The 16,767-nt window shown below is 33.8% G+C and overlaps 1 protein-coding gene across 1 annotated transcript in view; it reads left to right on the forward strand.

The window, feature by feature from the left end:
• Positions 1-15,921, forward strand: part of LOC149791321 (uncharacterized) — a 122,066-nt gene extending 106,145 nt beyond the window's left edge. Inside the window, exons 34-37 of the mRNA XM_089969855.1 lie at positions 1,432-1,559; positions 2,744-2,852; positions 3,549-3,631; positions 9,772-15,921. Coding sequence (XP_089825981.1) covers positions 1,432-1,559; positions 2,744-2,852; positions 3,549-3,631; positions 9,772-9,945 — 494 coding nt within the window. The 3' untranslated portion in view covers positions 9,946-15,921. The remainder of the gene's footprint in view (positions 1-1,431; positions 1,560-2,743; positions 2,853-3,548; positions 3,632-9,771) is intronic.
• The last annotated feature ends 846 nt before the right edge of the window (positions 15,922-16,767 follow it).

Raw genomic sequence — 16,767 nt, forward strand, 5'->3', positions numbered from 1 at the left:
GATTACTTGAAGACACCTTTCTTAAGCTAGATATGTTTTTAGATGAGTCTTATTCAGCAGTCAGTTAATATACTGGAGAGAACTATCACTCTTGCAATTAATAAATTAATACTTGTTCCCCTCTCATGATAAGAGAATATGTGGCCCTGGCTTCTTTGGTGGTCTGTGAGTTTTCGAGCCGTCGTCTCTTTTACCGCCAATGCTGAAAGCTACCAACGTGATGATGTTCTTGTTATCTTGACCAGCGCACACAGCATTGCCGCCCTAAAGGCCTCTTCCTTAACGTCCAGTTTGTGTTGCTGAGGAGCAACATAAAAAAGGAATGCAAATCATTGACTACACCTGCAAATCCTGAAAACAAAGTATCGACACAGAATGCTAAGCAAATTGACATCGACAAAGAAAGAAAACATCTGGTTCAAAGATATTCCCGCCAGCTAAGGACTGAGACCCATGAGATTTTATTTCGATTAAAAGCATTTCATTTAGAGGATTCAATGAAAATAAATGCAACACCATTTATTCCCTGATTCGAATTTAGTGGGCCAAACAAATAGTCTGCCTGATGAACTTCCTAACAGAATGTCCACAGACGGCTTATTTTGCCAAGTACCACTGCATAAACCAGAACGTGTTATACTGCTCCTGTGCATTTTATTCCATTTGCTAACTAAACGTTTGCATAGCACAATTAAACAAGATTTAAATCATTTATCTATTCAGTTAGATATGACCATCGCATTTCATTTCTGGCCAATAACTTCTGCATCAAACAACACATCAGTACAAATCTTTGCATATGTTTAACTCAGCACATAACAGAGCTCAAATGATATTTTGATGGGTTTTAACTTTCAAAATTTTGCATTTCATTCTATGCCAGACATCAAATTCTCTTTAACCGATTTCATTAAACCTTGTTATCATGGCTGCAGGTATTCCATTACTTGAGTATACAATAGAGATTCTTATAATCAGGAGTTGATAGCTTAAATTGAATGTCAGTGTCACTCAAATAAATTTAGTCCTCGTAAGCATTATATTGTCAAAGTGTCATGCAACATTTGCGATAATATTCTTTAATCTTACAATTGTAAGAAACAAATCACGTTTTAGGTTCAAACTGAATTGAGCAAAACAATTTCAATTTTTAAAAGCTTAGGAGTTTGAATATTTAAACTGTTTAAAATAGTTTTTATTGTAATGCCCTAAATTACATTACTATGACAAGCCCATACAATGTAATAGACGATTGTAGTCTGAACGAACTCAAGAAGAGAGTTATAAATACCAACTTATAATTTCATTGAAACAAAGAGAAATAAGAACAGTCAATCATAACGTTACGTATTTAATACAGAATGTTTATTTTATCTAATCAGTTCTCATGTATATGTACACGTTACACATTTCTAGTTCTTCTTCGTCTAGATGGATGTATCGCTAAAGATATCATAGAGAAAATGCTGTCCGGTGAGCCACAAACTCGACCTACTGCAAAGGCAGTGCTTAACCATCTGCTGTTTTGGAAGAAGGCAATAAAGCTCCAATTTATCGAGGTGAATTTAGGTTTAGGTGTCTTTCTTTCTTAGTTATACTGGTCAAAGACCACAAGAGCATATGAGTGATGTCATTTGTGTCCGATGTATGGCGTCCATTAGTACCAGCTTATTATCCCTACGTTTCCTAGACTACAAATATGATGGGCACCAAACTCTACAAGTAAATCAATTTAATGTTTAAGTATCCTGCATGAACATAGTGACTTTCAGAAATCAGATATGACCACCATGGGAAGTATTTAGATTCTTTTATTTCTCTGTTAGTTTATAACAGTTAATATCGTCATATGGTTATAAAAGACATATTGATAATTTATGTGTTATTCAATATTGCTTAGAAGCGGTTCTGACAGTCTTGTTATCCCTAATTTCTCAGGGCATATGGTAGTATTATGACCAAGCATTCTCTTTTAATGTTGGGTGATTGAAAGATGAAAACTGTTCTAATCTGGCAGCTGTGTTCAAAATCGCATTGCAGCGATCAAGAACATATGTTGATCCAGATGCTGTTTTCACTGAAACAACTGTAACATAAATGGTGCTAATCCCGCATTCAGTATGACTGCTATGGTATCCCTTTTTACCATTGTGATGCTGTCACTCCCTATGAATAGATGCTTTGTACTACATGGGGTTTCCACCAAACGACATTTTAAGATATGAATTGTTGCAACTCAAATATTTTATATCACACTTTGATATCTTAAGTAGGGTCATCCATCAAAATACTGCTGCCCTAGAATGTGTGGTCAATAGACAGAGTGTGGTCAATAGATAACGATATAGTACTTAAATGCTGCAAGTGTACTAATAACATATATATTTGTAGGTGGCTCTTTATAATGTCAATTTTATCAAATGCACTTTCAACGATATGTGCAATTTACTATGGTTAAATCGTTGGTAAATCAAGCGAAATATTTCCAATGCAGAATCATAAATTTAATGTTATGTCTTGTTGTTACCTGAAATATGCTTTCATACATGTTATACTTCTGGAACAGTTTTCTATTATATATTGTTCTCCATTCATAAGCTTTTAAACACAAAGAATTATCTTTAAGATGCAGAGTGAATTTCGGCACTTTTCAACAAATTGTTATGAAAGATTGTCTATTGATGTTCTTGCACATTTCATTCATGTTCTTGTTGATTTGTCAATTCCGCTTCTATATTGTAAGGCTGCAAGCGACTGGATAGTCGAAAATATGGTTCACGATCTGGAACAAGATGAGGCCACAATTGTTAATGGTGACTGGACAGTTCACCTCTCCCAAGAACTTCAAAATGGTAAATAAAAAGACCTGCAATGGTTATAGTTGCTTACATGTCTGGTTGTAGGCAGATATGAATAGTTTAAGAAACAATATATCCTGTCAGATGTTTTGTGTGGGTTTGGAAACAGATAATTTTTTTTCTTGTTAATTTGAATTCGCTTCACATTGGTACTATAGTTAAAAATATATGACGCTAACAGAGAGTTGTAAGCATTATTATTTATCTACACATATATTTTACACTTCCTTCTTTGCGCAACAAACCCTCGAAACGAAATCAGGATAGCTCTATTCTTTTATGCCTACTAATTGCTGTCAGCAGCTTCTGTACATCAACAATGGTTGACAGTAATCGAGAATTAAAATGATTAATATTGTTTTTTTTACTTTTAGATTTGGTCAAATTTACCATTATGTAATTGCCAATATTACTTGAGTTCGATTTTATTTGTGCAGAATTGATGTTTTAAAATGGATATAGATGACATCCGAAAGCTTCACCTGTACACGTGAACCATTCAATCAAGATATGAAAGATCTATGATACAGAAAGACTGTTGTAGCAATATTGTCTTTGTTGTAAAAAGCTCCCAGCACAAATGTATATTGACATGTCTAATTAACATTGCAGTTATAACATAATTTAATAATAACATATGTAGAACAGTACACAAAACTAAAACGTATGTTTTTGTTCTAATATTTTCAGACATTCAAAATGATTTCAATGAAAAGGCAATGCAGTATAGTGGATCGAGCGTTAAAGATCTTTTACGTGTTATACGGAACAAGGTAAATGTATTTAAACTTCAAGGTATTTAGTTACCTGAGCATTTCCTTGTTCTGTCAATACGGAACTATAACCCAGTTCTGTAGCTGAATTGAAATTATATGTAAGAATTCCACTTACGAATGGCCACTCCACTGTTAAATCAGACGTAACCTTGTCCAACATCAAAACAGTAAGTTTGTACAACTGTGATGCCTTAGAGTGGTCCCTTATCTTATAAATTGAGCTTTTCAGTGCAGATTGGAATGCGCCAGAAAGTAGAACCACCATCTTTGAGGCATTAGGCTAGTGTTTTGCACATATTTTGTATAAAACAAACTTAGTTTGATCGTTATCATTTACAAAATGAAATAGGAACCTTCTGTTAGTCAGCGCTTTTCTTAAAGTTTATGTATTTCATCTGTCTGTAAGGCCAAGTGAGTTTTTAGCATGACCCTGCAACCATCTTTAATTTGCAATTGTTTTACACGACTCTTTGTTAGGTCATATTTCTTCTTCAAGTTTGATCAGTCTTGTAATATATCTGATATTGTCAATAGTTGTGACGTATTCAATAATGAGCGAGATATACGGAAATTAATGAGGTGATCTTGCATATTGTTTATTGAGCTTGTCACCACTCTGAATGTCATAGGTGTGATTCAGTAATGATTATGCTTGGAGAATATTATATGTTCAAAATTGTGGACAAATTCAGCAATGAGAGAGATCCATAAATATTATTCAGATAATCTTGCATCTAATTGCAAATGCTTGTTACCACTTTGAGGGTTATGTTTCTAATCTAATACTGATCTATACAAAAAACTTTGGACAGAATAATTATGTTATCAAGCGCTTTGAGGAAATTGCAAAGTATTGAGATGATTGCTTATTAGTGAGATTTTTCATCATATTTACAGGGTTTGTTACCAATATGCAGATCCAGTTTTAGTTACTGTTTGGAATTTAAGCTTTCATCTTTAAGATCATAGACAACTGTTTTATAAACAAAACGGTGACTTGTTCATAAGAACGAGTGATGTTTTATCTGATTGACTGGCCTAGCTATCTCTCTGAGATACATATTTCTGATCTGATGTTGATCAAACATGGAATAATGCTTATATCAGCAGGATCGTGAACAAGTGTGGCAATGAGCAATATCTGTGCATATTTATATAGTGTCTGATCTTCTAAGCCTTTTGCTTTTGTCCTGTAATCAGGCTGATCACAGGGGCGCTATTGATGACTTTGCGAAATCTCTCTCCATTTTACCCTATTCTCAACCGCTCTTTGGAACTTTTAACAAAGTAAGCATGTTCAGCCTTTGATATTATCATCCAATCTTTTGTTGTCTGCCTTGCTTTTTGTTTCCTCTCACTGTGGCCTGTAAGAGTGTCTTTTACAGGACCTTTGATCATGAGTCATGACCATACTATCTTAGTCTGCGTTTCTTTACTGTGGTGAGCACATCTTCATGAAGTCCAGTTGCACCTTGGATTCTAATGGGCTCCTCCGTATTAGACACATGGTCTAAGTCTAAGCTTTTCAGGATCATTCGATAATACCTCGTCTCTTAGGTATGGAATCTTCACTCTCGTTCTACTGTTGTGGTCCATATCGCACATGCATACACGAATATGGACATGAGGAGAGACTTCATAAGCTTCATTTTGAACGTGATGTTGCTCTCCTTCCAAATAGTCTTCTGCCTAGCTAGAATGGCTGTTGTCAGTGCAATCTTAGGCTTTGAACCTTCATCACAAGTTACAGCAGCTAGGCACTTCAAGATTGTCACTGTGCGTAGCTTCTGTCCACTCTGATTTCCTTTTGGATGCCACATGGGTTGTTTGAAATACCTTAGTGACCCTTGGTTGACATGATTCACTAAGGTTTCCAATTCATGTTCATCTTCTGCTAAACCATCGATATCATCTGGCAGGTTGGTGATTGTTCTTCCTCCAGCCATTGACGAAAACTGTGCGTGTCGCCTTGGCATATATATTTGCTATAGTGCTGATTAGTGTTGCGTTTATGTTGTACGTCTAAATTATGGCCCACATGACTATGACATACCTTACTGAAAGTCTTCTTGAAGATAATAGCTTGTTACCATTCTACTTGATAGTGTACATCACACTCGTCAATGGTTAGTCTTGCTAAATATGCCCATATTTGCATGCTCTCGGACGACCTTTTTCGTTAATAAATCCATTCCTAATAATAAGATGATACTGCATTTAATTTGCCAGACTTCTTAACATTGTAGCAACCTTCTGATCCATTGTTTATCAAATTGGGTAAATAGTTGATGAAATGATTTCAGCCTACTAAGTGAGATTGTTTCTTCACTAGAAACTATATTTCTCGTCCAATTTCAGAACAACGTGGCAGCTTTATTGAATAACATCAATTATGAGTGAAGGTTTTAAATACTGAGTCAACTTAACTTATCGCTGGAAACAGTTTGTATTATATTAGTTAAATTGTCAAATGTTAGTTATGTAAGCTGTGTTAACTTGTTAGAGGTAGTAAACAAGTGAAAATGAATATTTATTGTAACTTTGTTAGGAAATTTGTTCAGTCAATAATGTGTCAATCAATATTATTTATAAATGATTAAGCATTGTTTTGTAAAATTTCAGAAATTTTTCAGTTCAAAATATGAAACAAAGTTCAATGAACATACACTTCAGTAGCTTTCATCGTTGTTATGATTCTAGGTCCTAAACTATGTCACTAAAAGAAGAGAAACCCTCACGTTAATAAAAAAAACCCCACCCACCCCATAAAAAGCCACAAACATGTATTTCCCCTCAAATACAAAGTCAAAATTCAAAAGACAGTAACTGCATTGTGTTTCAAATACCAGATAATCCTAAATATCGTGATAAACACAGTAGTATTGAAGGATATGCATGAATCCTAGCAGGATCGAATGTCCTGATGTACCAAAGTGAAAAAAGACAGAAGGTCTTTGGGTGAGTTCCCAATAATTAAAAAGTAATATTTTAGTTCAAATAGTCACTGAGCACTATGTAAATAGATACTTTAAATAAATATTTCCTCTAATATCATATTGAACGTAACTATAGACTTAGATCATAGATTCCCAGGGAAACCACTCTGGACTCGAATCGGGGATACCTCTGCTAAAATGAAAGTTATCTGGACACCTAGGTGGCACTTAGAGTGATCTTCCTTTGATACCGTGTCTGGAGCCAACATCTTTTGAAAATGTCAGGTATTACTCACGCTCGTGCTTAGTAGCTCACTCTCTAAAGACAGAGAGGCATCGCAAATTTCATGTTAGCAGTTTAGTAGTTTCTACCTCAAAACATGTTGGAGCGGTTTCATCATCGAAGGGAAGTATACTTTAGCAATCAGTTTCACAATTTCTGTTCTTCCGTTCGCCGTCAATTAAGTTTCCTAATTTCCCGTGTTACCACAACTATGCGTCTTTTGGTATATACCAGCACGGTTCGCCATGCTGTTCCCTCACATTGCTACAATCTTATTAATACGTGCATGTTTGGTGCGGGATACGTTATAAAGAAAACTCACTATTGATGTATAATTTCTGTCGAATACAATTCAGTTTCTATATTTTTCCGCCCATGCGACAAATAAATCTAGCTGTTTCGTTTACCTTACTTTTCATATCTCAGTCTAGTTATCTCATCCCCGTCCTCTCAGTCATTGTACTCACACATTGTGAACAACGTTTGAAACGAATAAACCATTGTTATAATCAACTGCTCCTGATGGAGCTGTTATAAAGTCAAAAAAAAGAATAACAGCCGATATATAACAAAAATAAATTCACCAATATAACACCTTAAGGTCCCTCTAACTTTGACAATAAACTGTTCAAGCATTGGTTAGCACGATAGACATACACACACGTCGTCAAGCTATTTGGTATTATGCCAGAAACAATAATTTGTTCCACACATCATGGTGAATGTTATCCTATCTGTAACGTAGCAAATTTGTAGGTCAGCACCATTAAATGTAGCTTAAGTACCTATTTAGTTTTAGATACTTCATTTGAAACTAAATTAGGTACTTTAGACAATTACCTGATACTTTACTGAGGTAGAGAAAGTGTAAAATTTGCGATGCTGTGTGAAATGAACTATAGCAGATAACACAGTTCCAGAGACACAGACTATGCATATCAATTTCAACGAAAATTCGAACTCTCTCAAGAGCTACGGCAAAAAATGCAACGACTAGAAAGTTGTTTTTTTTTTCAAACCTGCATTCTTCAAACTTTGTCAGATGCGCCCAAGTAGACCACATGAATCAAACATTGTAAACAATTGATAATGCCTGTACTTACCAATCAGAATTGCTCCGTCATTAGTCCATACTCTTTTTCTCAAGACGATTTCTATATAGCTTTTCACTGCACTAACAGTAACAACACTTGCCGTATTTACAAGACAGAAAATATCAATTTTCAAGAATTTGCACTACCCAAACACATCAGGAGATGAATACGAAAATTAAATTAACAGACTCGAAGTGTCTCCTGATTATAACCACTTCAACCAAATGGGAAATATTGGACCAACCTCACCAATCTAGCAGCAACATCACTATTAATCTTGATATCCTCTCATTTGCATTAAGCTACAACAATGACATGCATTTCATCCTAACCCAGAGTTACAAGTGATCCTTACAAAATACGCCCTTATAAACAAACAGTTCTCACCACAAGTGGTGGAGAACCTTTCAAGTAAGCTTCCCATCCAACTTAGATACGTATGAAGTCAAAGGTATATAATTTCATTGGAGTATACAAGAGCATTTTATACCAATGTAGGCATCCATGCCTCAATGGCTATCTTCATATGGCACTTGGTTGTGAAACAGCACCAGCGAAAATTAAATATACCATTCCACGGTTAATGCATATTCAGCTATCATGGAAAAGAGGGTATCAGACAAGTCAAAGACCTATCCGATCTTTTGTTCATTTTGGCTTTCTTATGACCAGTGACACTGGATCCTGAGCCAGGTTGAACCTGTTATGAGTATTAACTTGATTAGACATTAACTTGATTGCACAGCCAAACGTTACAGCTAATCGAAATGTCAAAGGTTAAGATAATCTGATAGAAAGAAGACATATATTTGATGTACAGTAACATTAGTTCATGCCACAAACATTCAGACCTAATTTTGTGAACTTATATCCCTCTTATGTAAGGAAGTAACCCATTGAAAATGACATAAAAAGGTCACATGTCAAAGACCGTATGACCAAAAGAAAGAAAATAGATTATGCACAAGAAAATGCTCGACCGAGTACCTCAAAAAGTTTGGTGTTTAAGTTAAAAGGTGACAGCTCATGTTCACTCGGATTGAAGAAAATGTTTGTTACACAAAAATCTAGTTTGCGGTCATGTACCTGTACGAAAATGTGTTGATGGCGTGCACTAAACAATTGAGGAGGCCAAAAGATTTGGGATTGAAATGATCATGTGTTAGCGTCAGAGAGACAGAAAGAAAAATATATTTTTTGCAGTATAACATTTGTTATCAAATAAGTTATTTTATCAAATTATGGATGGTCTGTATGTTAGGTAATAAGAAGAGATAAAAGGGTCTTAAGGTCATAGGTCAAGGTAATGGTCAGCATAACTAGAAAATAATGATTTTGCACATAACATTTAGCACTGAGCTAAGGACTGCTAGGTCGTTGGGACTCATTGGTCAACAAAGAGATTCAGCTTTGCACACCTATTGCCTGCAATGAGGATTATGAATCGATGCGTGAGTGATTGCAACAGCCATGCGATGATTTTTATCTTATGTATTTATGTGAGATATTCTAACGTTTCAAGTATAAATTTTGTAGGAACACACAATTGAGCATCGCATATCATAGGTGAAAATCTTGTAATGTCATACGCAGCTCAATAAAGATATATTTTTCACATGTAAAAATATTGGAATAGCAAACTATACGAACTATTTTGCTAATAACTTTTTATCCTTCACACTTAAATGTATACAAATAATTGTTTTGGTATTATTTCATGCTAATTAATTCTTTATGGATACAAGTAATGCAAAATGTACTTACCGTATGATTACGTGTACCATAGAGCAGTTTAAAAATCAAACAATATTATCAAAATTTCAGAAACTCCATTACAATAAGATGGCAGAGGATGTCAGGAAATCTGTTGGGTCACTTCCAGACGAATATTTGGATTACTTCACATCTCGATTTCCTTTGCTTCTGTTACATACATACCGTGGTATGAAATGCTGTGCCAAGGAGGACACCTTCAAATTATATTACAAAACTGAATAATCTCAGATATTGTTGTGATTAGTATTTCTTGGTCTTGAATGTGTCTTTCACAATCGATGAACATATGTATTAGGACATATGACATACGTGCTTTTATGATGAAATGCATTCCATATCCGTTGTCCATAGTGACATAGTATGCAAAATGATTTTCTTTTTATGTACAGGCATTACTTTTTAAATGTTATGTTTAGAAATAGCAACTGTAAGAAGAAATGCAAATAAAGCTTTATTTGTTTTGTACCAGTCAAGAAAAGCTATATTGATAAATTTGTATGTGCTAAAGGAACATTTTTTCACATTTTTAATCTAGCACACACCATGATCACTTATTAAATGTATTGTGCTTTAACTTGTATAATAATGCTTCCGTCACAAAGGACGAATACTATAAACAATGTATATGGCATGATTTTTATATGCTTGTAGGGTGTATTAACTCGCGTGTTTGCACTCAAAGTACAATCTCTGTTATCATATACAACCATTCATGCACTAGATTTAAGGTTAATATATTTTGAGGTTGCGAAACCAGAATCAATGAACTGATAAAATACGTTTAACATGTATCGAGTTTACATGAAGTACTAAATTGTGTTATGATAGGTTTACCACACATTTGAAAAACAAGCTCAATGAACTGACATTTCATTTCTAGAATTACATATATAAACTGCATTAGCCAATCTGATCAAAACGTTCATATTGAGTATTTCACCCAACAGTGACTTTGCATGTAAGAATACACCCTCTTAATTAGTGCACAGATGACTGGGCAAAATTCCGGGTTTTGGTTTGTACAATTAACCAAGGTCTGTACACATTGTATGCACATTTATTTTTTAACACTACGATTGTATCAAGAAGAAATCTTGATCCACAAAAAAGAGATAAATTGAGATAACTTTATACATATCAGAATTTGAAAGTTAGTTTCATATTAATCACCGCAAGTTTTCATAAGCAATCCACGTTTAACCAAAATGTAAAACATTACGAATTGACTGCAGTGGATAGTTTTAACAAGGAATCAGTTTGTTCTTTCATGCAAATTGTGCTGTGATGTAAAAGCCTCTCATCTATTGTTCTAGGCTTGAGACAATATGTGAGCTAACTTGTGTCATCATGTCATATGTAAACCAGATTAGATCTTGTTTAATTATAAAAGTAAATGTAATTATTGAACATAAAACACCTACTTACCTAGTGGTTAGAGCGTCCAGCTCGGATGCGGGAGGTCGTGGGTTCGATTCCCAGACGAGTCATACCAAAGACTTAATAATGTTACTAACGGTTGCCTCGCTTGGCACTCAGCGTTAAGAGGTTAGTGTTAGGACGGGTCGACCTGGTGTCAGGATAATGTGATTGGGTGGGACATCATGATACATGTCTGTGGCATGATGCCCCAGTGCTAGACATCACTATAAACTGCCACACTGCAGACGCCATAGCAATATGACCGAAACATTGTTAAAGCTACATTAAAAATCCAAACCACATACCTACCTACTTACTATCAGGTATCACATCTCTAACAATACATTCCTTTCTTATATAACATTGTATTTTCTCACAGGACAATATTCAATTCAAGTACATAATTCCAACAATTTCTTAACGTACATTTTTGAACCAGTTATAACTTTGTTTGTTCTACACATACTCAAAGTTCAACTGCAAATGTCTTACAGAGTGGAAGTGAAGAGTGGCATTTGTATTAAAAGTGGTAAATTTGTCGAAGGAAGGTGTTCGTTTCATAACATAGGTCATTTTTGGGTTATGAAAAGACATGATATCAATTGAAAAATCAAGATCTCATAAAACTTGGAAGCAAAAATAGAAAACAGCACATTCGTAAGTTCTTCCTTTATTAAATGCAAGCAAAGTAGAATAGAGACATGATGTGCACTAACAGCAGAAATTGGGGCACAGTTGGATGAAGGACGGTGTATGATAAATCAAATTTGTATGTTCTAGAGTCGAATATGTTCAGTATTAATTAATTTTCTTTACATGACACAAATTCCAGAATATGTTGACATTATCTTCCAATCAAATATAAGTATTCTTATCAATTGCAGTTTATATTGAAACATTGGTTTTGTATTTTAAGGATGTTGAATTTTGTTAAGATGGTCTTAGCTTAATAAATGTCAATTTCTGCTAATGCTGATAACTGTTCATATATGTTAAATATGTAGATGAAAAAATGATTAGAAACATATACGCTAATTACTTGTTTAAAGCCACATGTATTTCAGCAAATGATAAATTTTGTGAAAAGTGTTAAAAAACGGCAATTTAATGAAATAATTCATTTACTATTGTACCATAGCAAGTACTATATAAGTTTTAAATATGGTATAAAATGAGAAGTATTCGTAAATGAATACATATGTGTTTCTTCCTTGGATAATTATCTACACAATTTAGTTCATCATAAACATATTTGATGAGACTGATTGTTCAGTTAAATATTATAACCTACAAAATATATCTATCCCAAATCACCATGCTGAAAATGTTTATCGCCATGAATAGCTGTCTTTACAGTAATTATATTACATACATGATATATGTTCACATTTATATACATTCCAAGTACAATTGTGCCTTAGGCTTACATGGAGGGTGATTCTTTGGACTACCGTTCAACAAGCAACGATGTACACATAAAGCATAAAGCAAGTAAACTTTAGTTCTTTTGTAAGTTCAGACTCGGGATACAACATTTCTAGTCAGATACTTTGTACCCTAGTTTCGTTCTTGCTTTATCTTCTTTTCTAACTGTTTCCAGAAGGACAAATTCCAAAATTATTGTATAAGCAAGAATCTTGATCAGGGCGATAGGAGTTGTGATCCTACTAAAATAAGTCAATTCCTTGAATCAGGACACCGGGTGATCTCATAATTTCAGTACTTCTTTCAAAAGATACGAAATCAGCTATCAGGGTTCTGCTTGTATAAAATTGGAATTATTAAAATATCTCATGTTTACTATTGCTGTTTTGTTCGTCTGTAATTGACTTTATGTAAATAATCCATCAAGAATGTATTCGAAAATGAAACGCATCTATGCATCTGGACCTGGCTGAATTGCCTGAATTGCCTGCTTTTAATGACTGATTCAAGCAAGGTTATGTATTCCGTACGTTGAAAACAAACCTCGCATACAAATGATATTATCATAATTTCCGAGATTTGAAATGAATACATAAAAAGCATTGAATATGCATTATGGTGAGATATGACTCGAGAAGCACGGATATTCTTTATGTTTGTTATGCAATTGTTGTTACTGTAACTGGCATATTAAAATATACATGTATATACTTTGCATATAATTAAGATTGTTAGGAAGTATTATTTTATCTTCTAATCCAGTAAATGTTACTCAACATAAAAGCAATTTTCTGTAAGTAGAGATTTTTGTCTGTCTGCTTTATCTAATATTTCTTCTTTTTAGTTAGTAATTTAAAATCACGGCAATTGATTTTACAATAAGATCTTCATTTTTAAATGAATGTTCTATTGTGATACATATTATGGCATGCCAACCATTTTCTAGATAACATTTTAAACATGTTGTACAATACCTATAGCATACTTGAATCTTAAATAACTTGTCCACATGGAAACTGCTATTATGACATAAAAACCAACATTCATACAGGCTTATTATAACATATGAAAATGGTATCTGATGCAAAACAGGTGTATTATTGTATTGCTTAAACTTTTGCATGGTTTGGTGACTTTTGTTCATAATATAGACATGTATGTATATTTAAGTATTATTCCAATTAATAACGTTGACTTTTTCATGTAATATTTATGCATTATGTCCTTGATACTATGAATCATTACAAATGATATATTACAACAGGCATCGCATAATGTATTGTTAATACATGTGCAGTGAGTAAATTGAGCGCTGTACGGACAATTGTTGTATCAAAACAGTAGGGAAATCAAGCCATACAAGAATGCCGCATTTTGCAATCCATTTAGTAGTGCAAATCAAACAGATTTTGTATTAGTTCGGTACCTTGACAATTGCAATTATGATTTGGGCATTTAGTTTCTGGAGTGTGCTGGTCTTTTTTGCATCGTAAAGTGTATTTAATTTCATTATATTATTTGTTTGGTTAAATTTATTTTCTAGTGTCTATTTTCTAAAACTTTAACCTTAGTGCAGTTGCCTCTAAACAAAACCCTTACAATATCCACATAGTCCATTTCATGAAAGTTATTAATCGAATCCAATGTATCCATGAACTACTGTAAAATTGGTGAAAACCTATTCATCTTGTAACCGAGAACAAGTGCACCCGGATATGAAGCGTATATAAGGGTATTGGAAGATTTCAATTTTGGACCTATCTGGGTTTTTTATTTTGATAATCTGTTAACAATTGTATGTTGTTATGACAATATTAATGTTTTGCTTTACATTGTTAACTTCATATGTATTTATTTGCAAATATAGTTGCATATCAGCTTAATTTCTGAAGCATCGCATTTCTTGTTGCAGACAATGAAAAATAGGGTGAAACCCAAGTTTACATGCTAGGCAATATCCAATGAGTACATTTTTTGTTGATTTTGTTTACGTGACTGTGACTTAGGTATAAGAAAAATGATGTTGTGTTTGCGTATCAGCTTTGGGTTATTAAGTTATATATTATTCAGCAATATCACCAATCAGCTTCAATAATGCAGTATATTATTATTTAGCCTAATAATAAGTCATCAAAATATAATGGGAGTAATTAATGCAACATATGATGTTATATAATGTCTGTATTATTTGTGTTTATCTGATCTCACAGCATATTGACTTGTATAAAATACATAAAAGGGCAAGAACAGGATAATGTGCTGAAATAATATACATGATACTGGTTCATCCAAAGCCAGGATAACTGCTTAAAGGGTTTCCATTACCTCATTAAAACATATGGCCAAGTTATCTAGCATACACTTGAATGCTTCAGTCTTTTATACTTTTAATTTATATAAGAGAGGAAAATCACTAGGCTAATGTCACCTATACTTTGCAGAGAATGTTTACATAACTGACGAAGATATCCCGTTAATTATGGCCAGTTTCATTAAAATAGAAGTTATTTAAGATACAACTCACAAAACGCTCAACTATCTTTGACCATATTTAAGAGAAAATATTGACTGACCATCTATCAAGCCCGTAAATCGCCGTGTAAATGTAGTAGTAATATCATACACATTTTAGCTCAAATTTCTGATATTTAATGTTTAATCCTCACACAACAGATCTCTTGCCCATCTGTCAATTCATATAATTTTGTCATCGATAGTCATCCTAAGCTGCTTGAAGAATTGTCATGAAACTTGACAAAAACACACAAACAGTTATTCCATTCCATTGGTTCTTAAATGAGAATGACTCTGTACGGACACCAAAGATGACCTCGCCATCTTAAAAATCTCTTTATCATATTCCCTATTGAATTGATTGTTAAATATAAATTGGTTCTCACTAAAGGACATCTTATGATGTATATCTTGTCGTGAATAAAACTAGTGCCAATCCAACAATTTATACTGCTGCCATCTTAAAAATCGTGTGCATGTTATTCGTATTCATCCTGAATAGATTGTTGTATGATGTTGATTTTTGATGTATCACTTATGAAGCTTACACAAAAAAAATTCTTATGAAGTCCAGTTGATTAAAAATAAAAATGGCACCAATCTAATGTCAATATATCGACAACCGCTAATTGTGTTATCGTTGAAGAATACTATAGATGGTTTTAACACTCAGTATTAAATAGACGAAATGGACTTGTCTTGAATTCCTTGAAAATCGTCTCGCCAAGTAGAGTCTCTGTTTTGTTAAAGGTTATTGTGGATGAGTATTATTCTAAGTGTATAACTTTAATTTTGTATTCAGGTTTTACATGTGTTAATAAATCATTTGATATTTAAAAATGTACTGTGCTTTTACTATGAAACCCTTTAGAGTCACTTAGTATTCGTGAAGGCAGTATAATATAGGAGCTTGTATTGAACATGCAGATTTGATCTTGTATGATTGAGTCTATGTTGGAGATTTCAAGGGAATACATTAGAGCGTTGTTGCGTTAGCCTCATTGAAAGACTAATTGATGCTATGCTTCTTTATATCAACTTAGTGAGTAGGTGGAATCTTTACTTTAAAACTTTTAGATAATAATCCTTTTTCTACACCCACCTTCACGACATGCTTCAATATTCTCATCCATGATACTATCTCTTTAGTGTAAATAATCCATAGTCGCTTATGTCTTGCAATGTAATTTGGTAAATTATATGATCATGACCATTACTAAACTGTACCGTGTGTTTGTTTCTGAAGGTAACCTTTACCCAACAGAAAAATAACCAAATACACGAAACAGCTTAGTGTTGTCTTACACATATCTGCATCTAAAAAGAGCCAAAATGGTCAAATTGAACTAGACCAAACCACTCCAAAGGTATCGGACGCTCATCTCTCTGAGTATTATTGCTTCACCCACTTGATTTCATTTCAGGCAATTGCCAGACTTGAGTTTGATGATCAAAATATTAAAGAGACCATTGGAGACAAGCATAAGTGAATATCAATATGAACATTTTTAAAATGGCAATGGTAAAAGACTTACAGGGTTATGGTAAACTTCCTATTGCATGACTGAAACACTCCAGGCACACCATTTCTTGTCATTTTACAATTTGAATGGGAATGTAATTCCACTAATTGAAATCACCATTGGAAATAGATGCACTTGTGTTTGCGTGTGTATGTGTGTCTCT

The sequence above is a fragment of the Sinohyriopsis cumingii genome, chromosome 9 (assembly GCF_028554795.1).
Source record: "Sinohyriopsis cumingii isolate HCF-2022 chromosome 9, ASM2855479v2, whole genome shotgun sequence".
Taxonomy (NCBI): Eukaryota; Metazoa; Mollusca; class Bivalvia; order Unionida; family Unionidae; genus Sinohyriopsis; species Sinohyriopsis cumingii.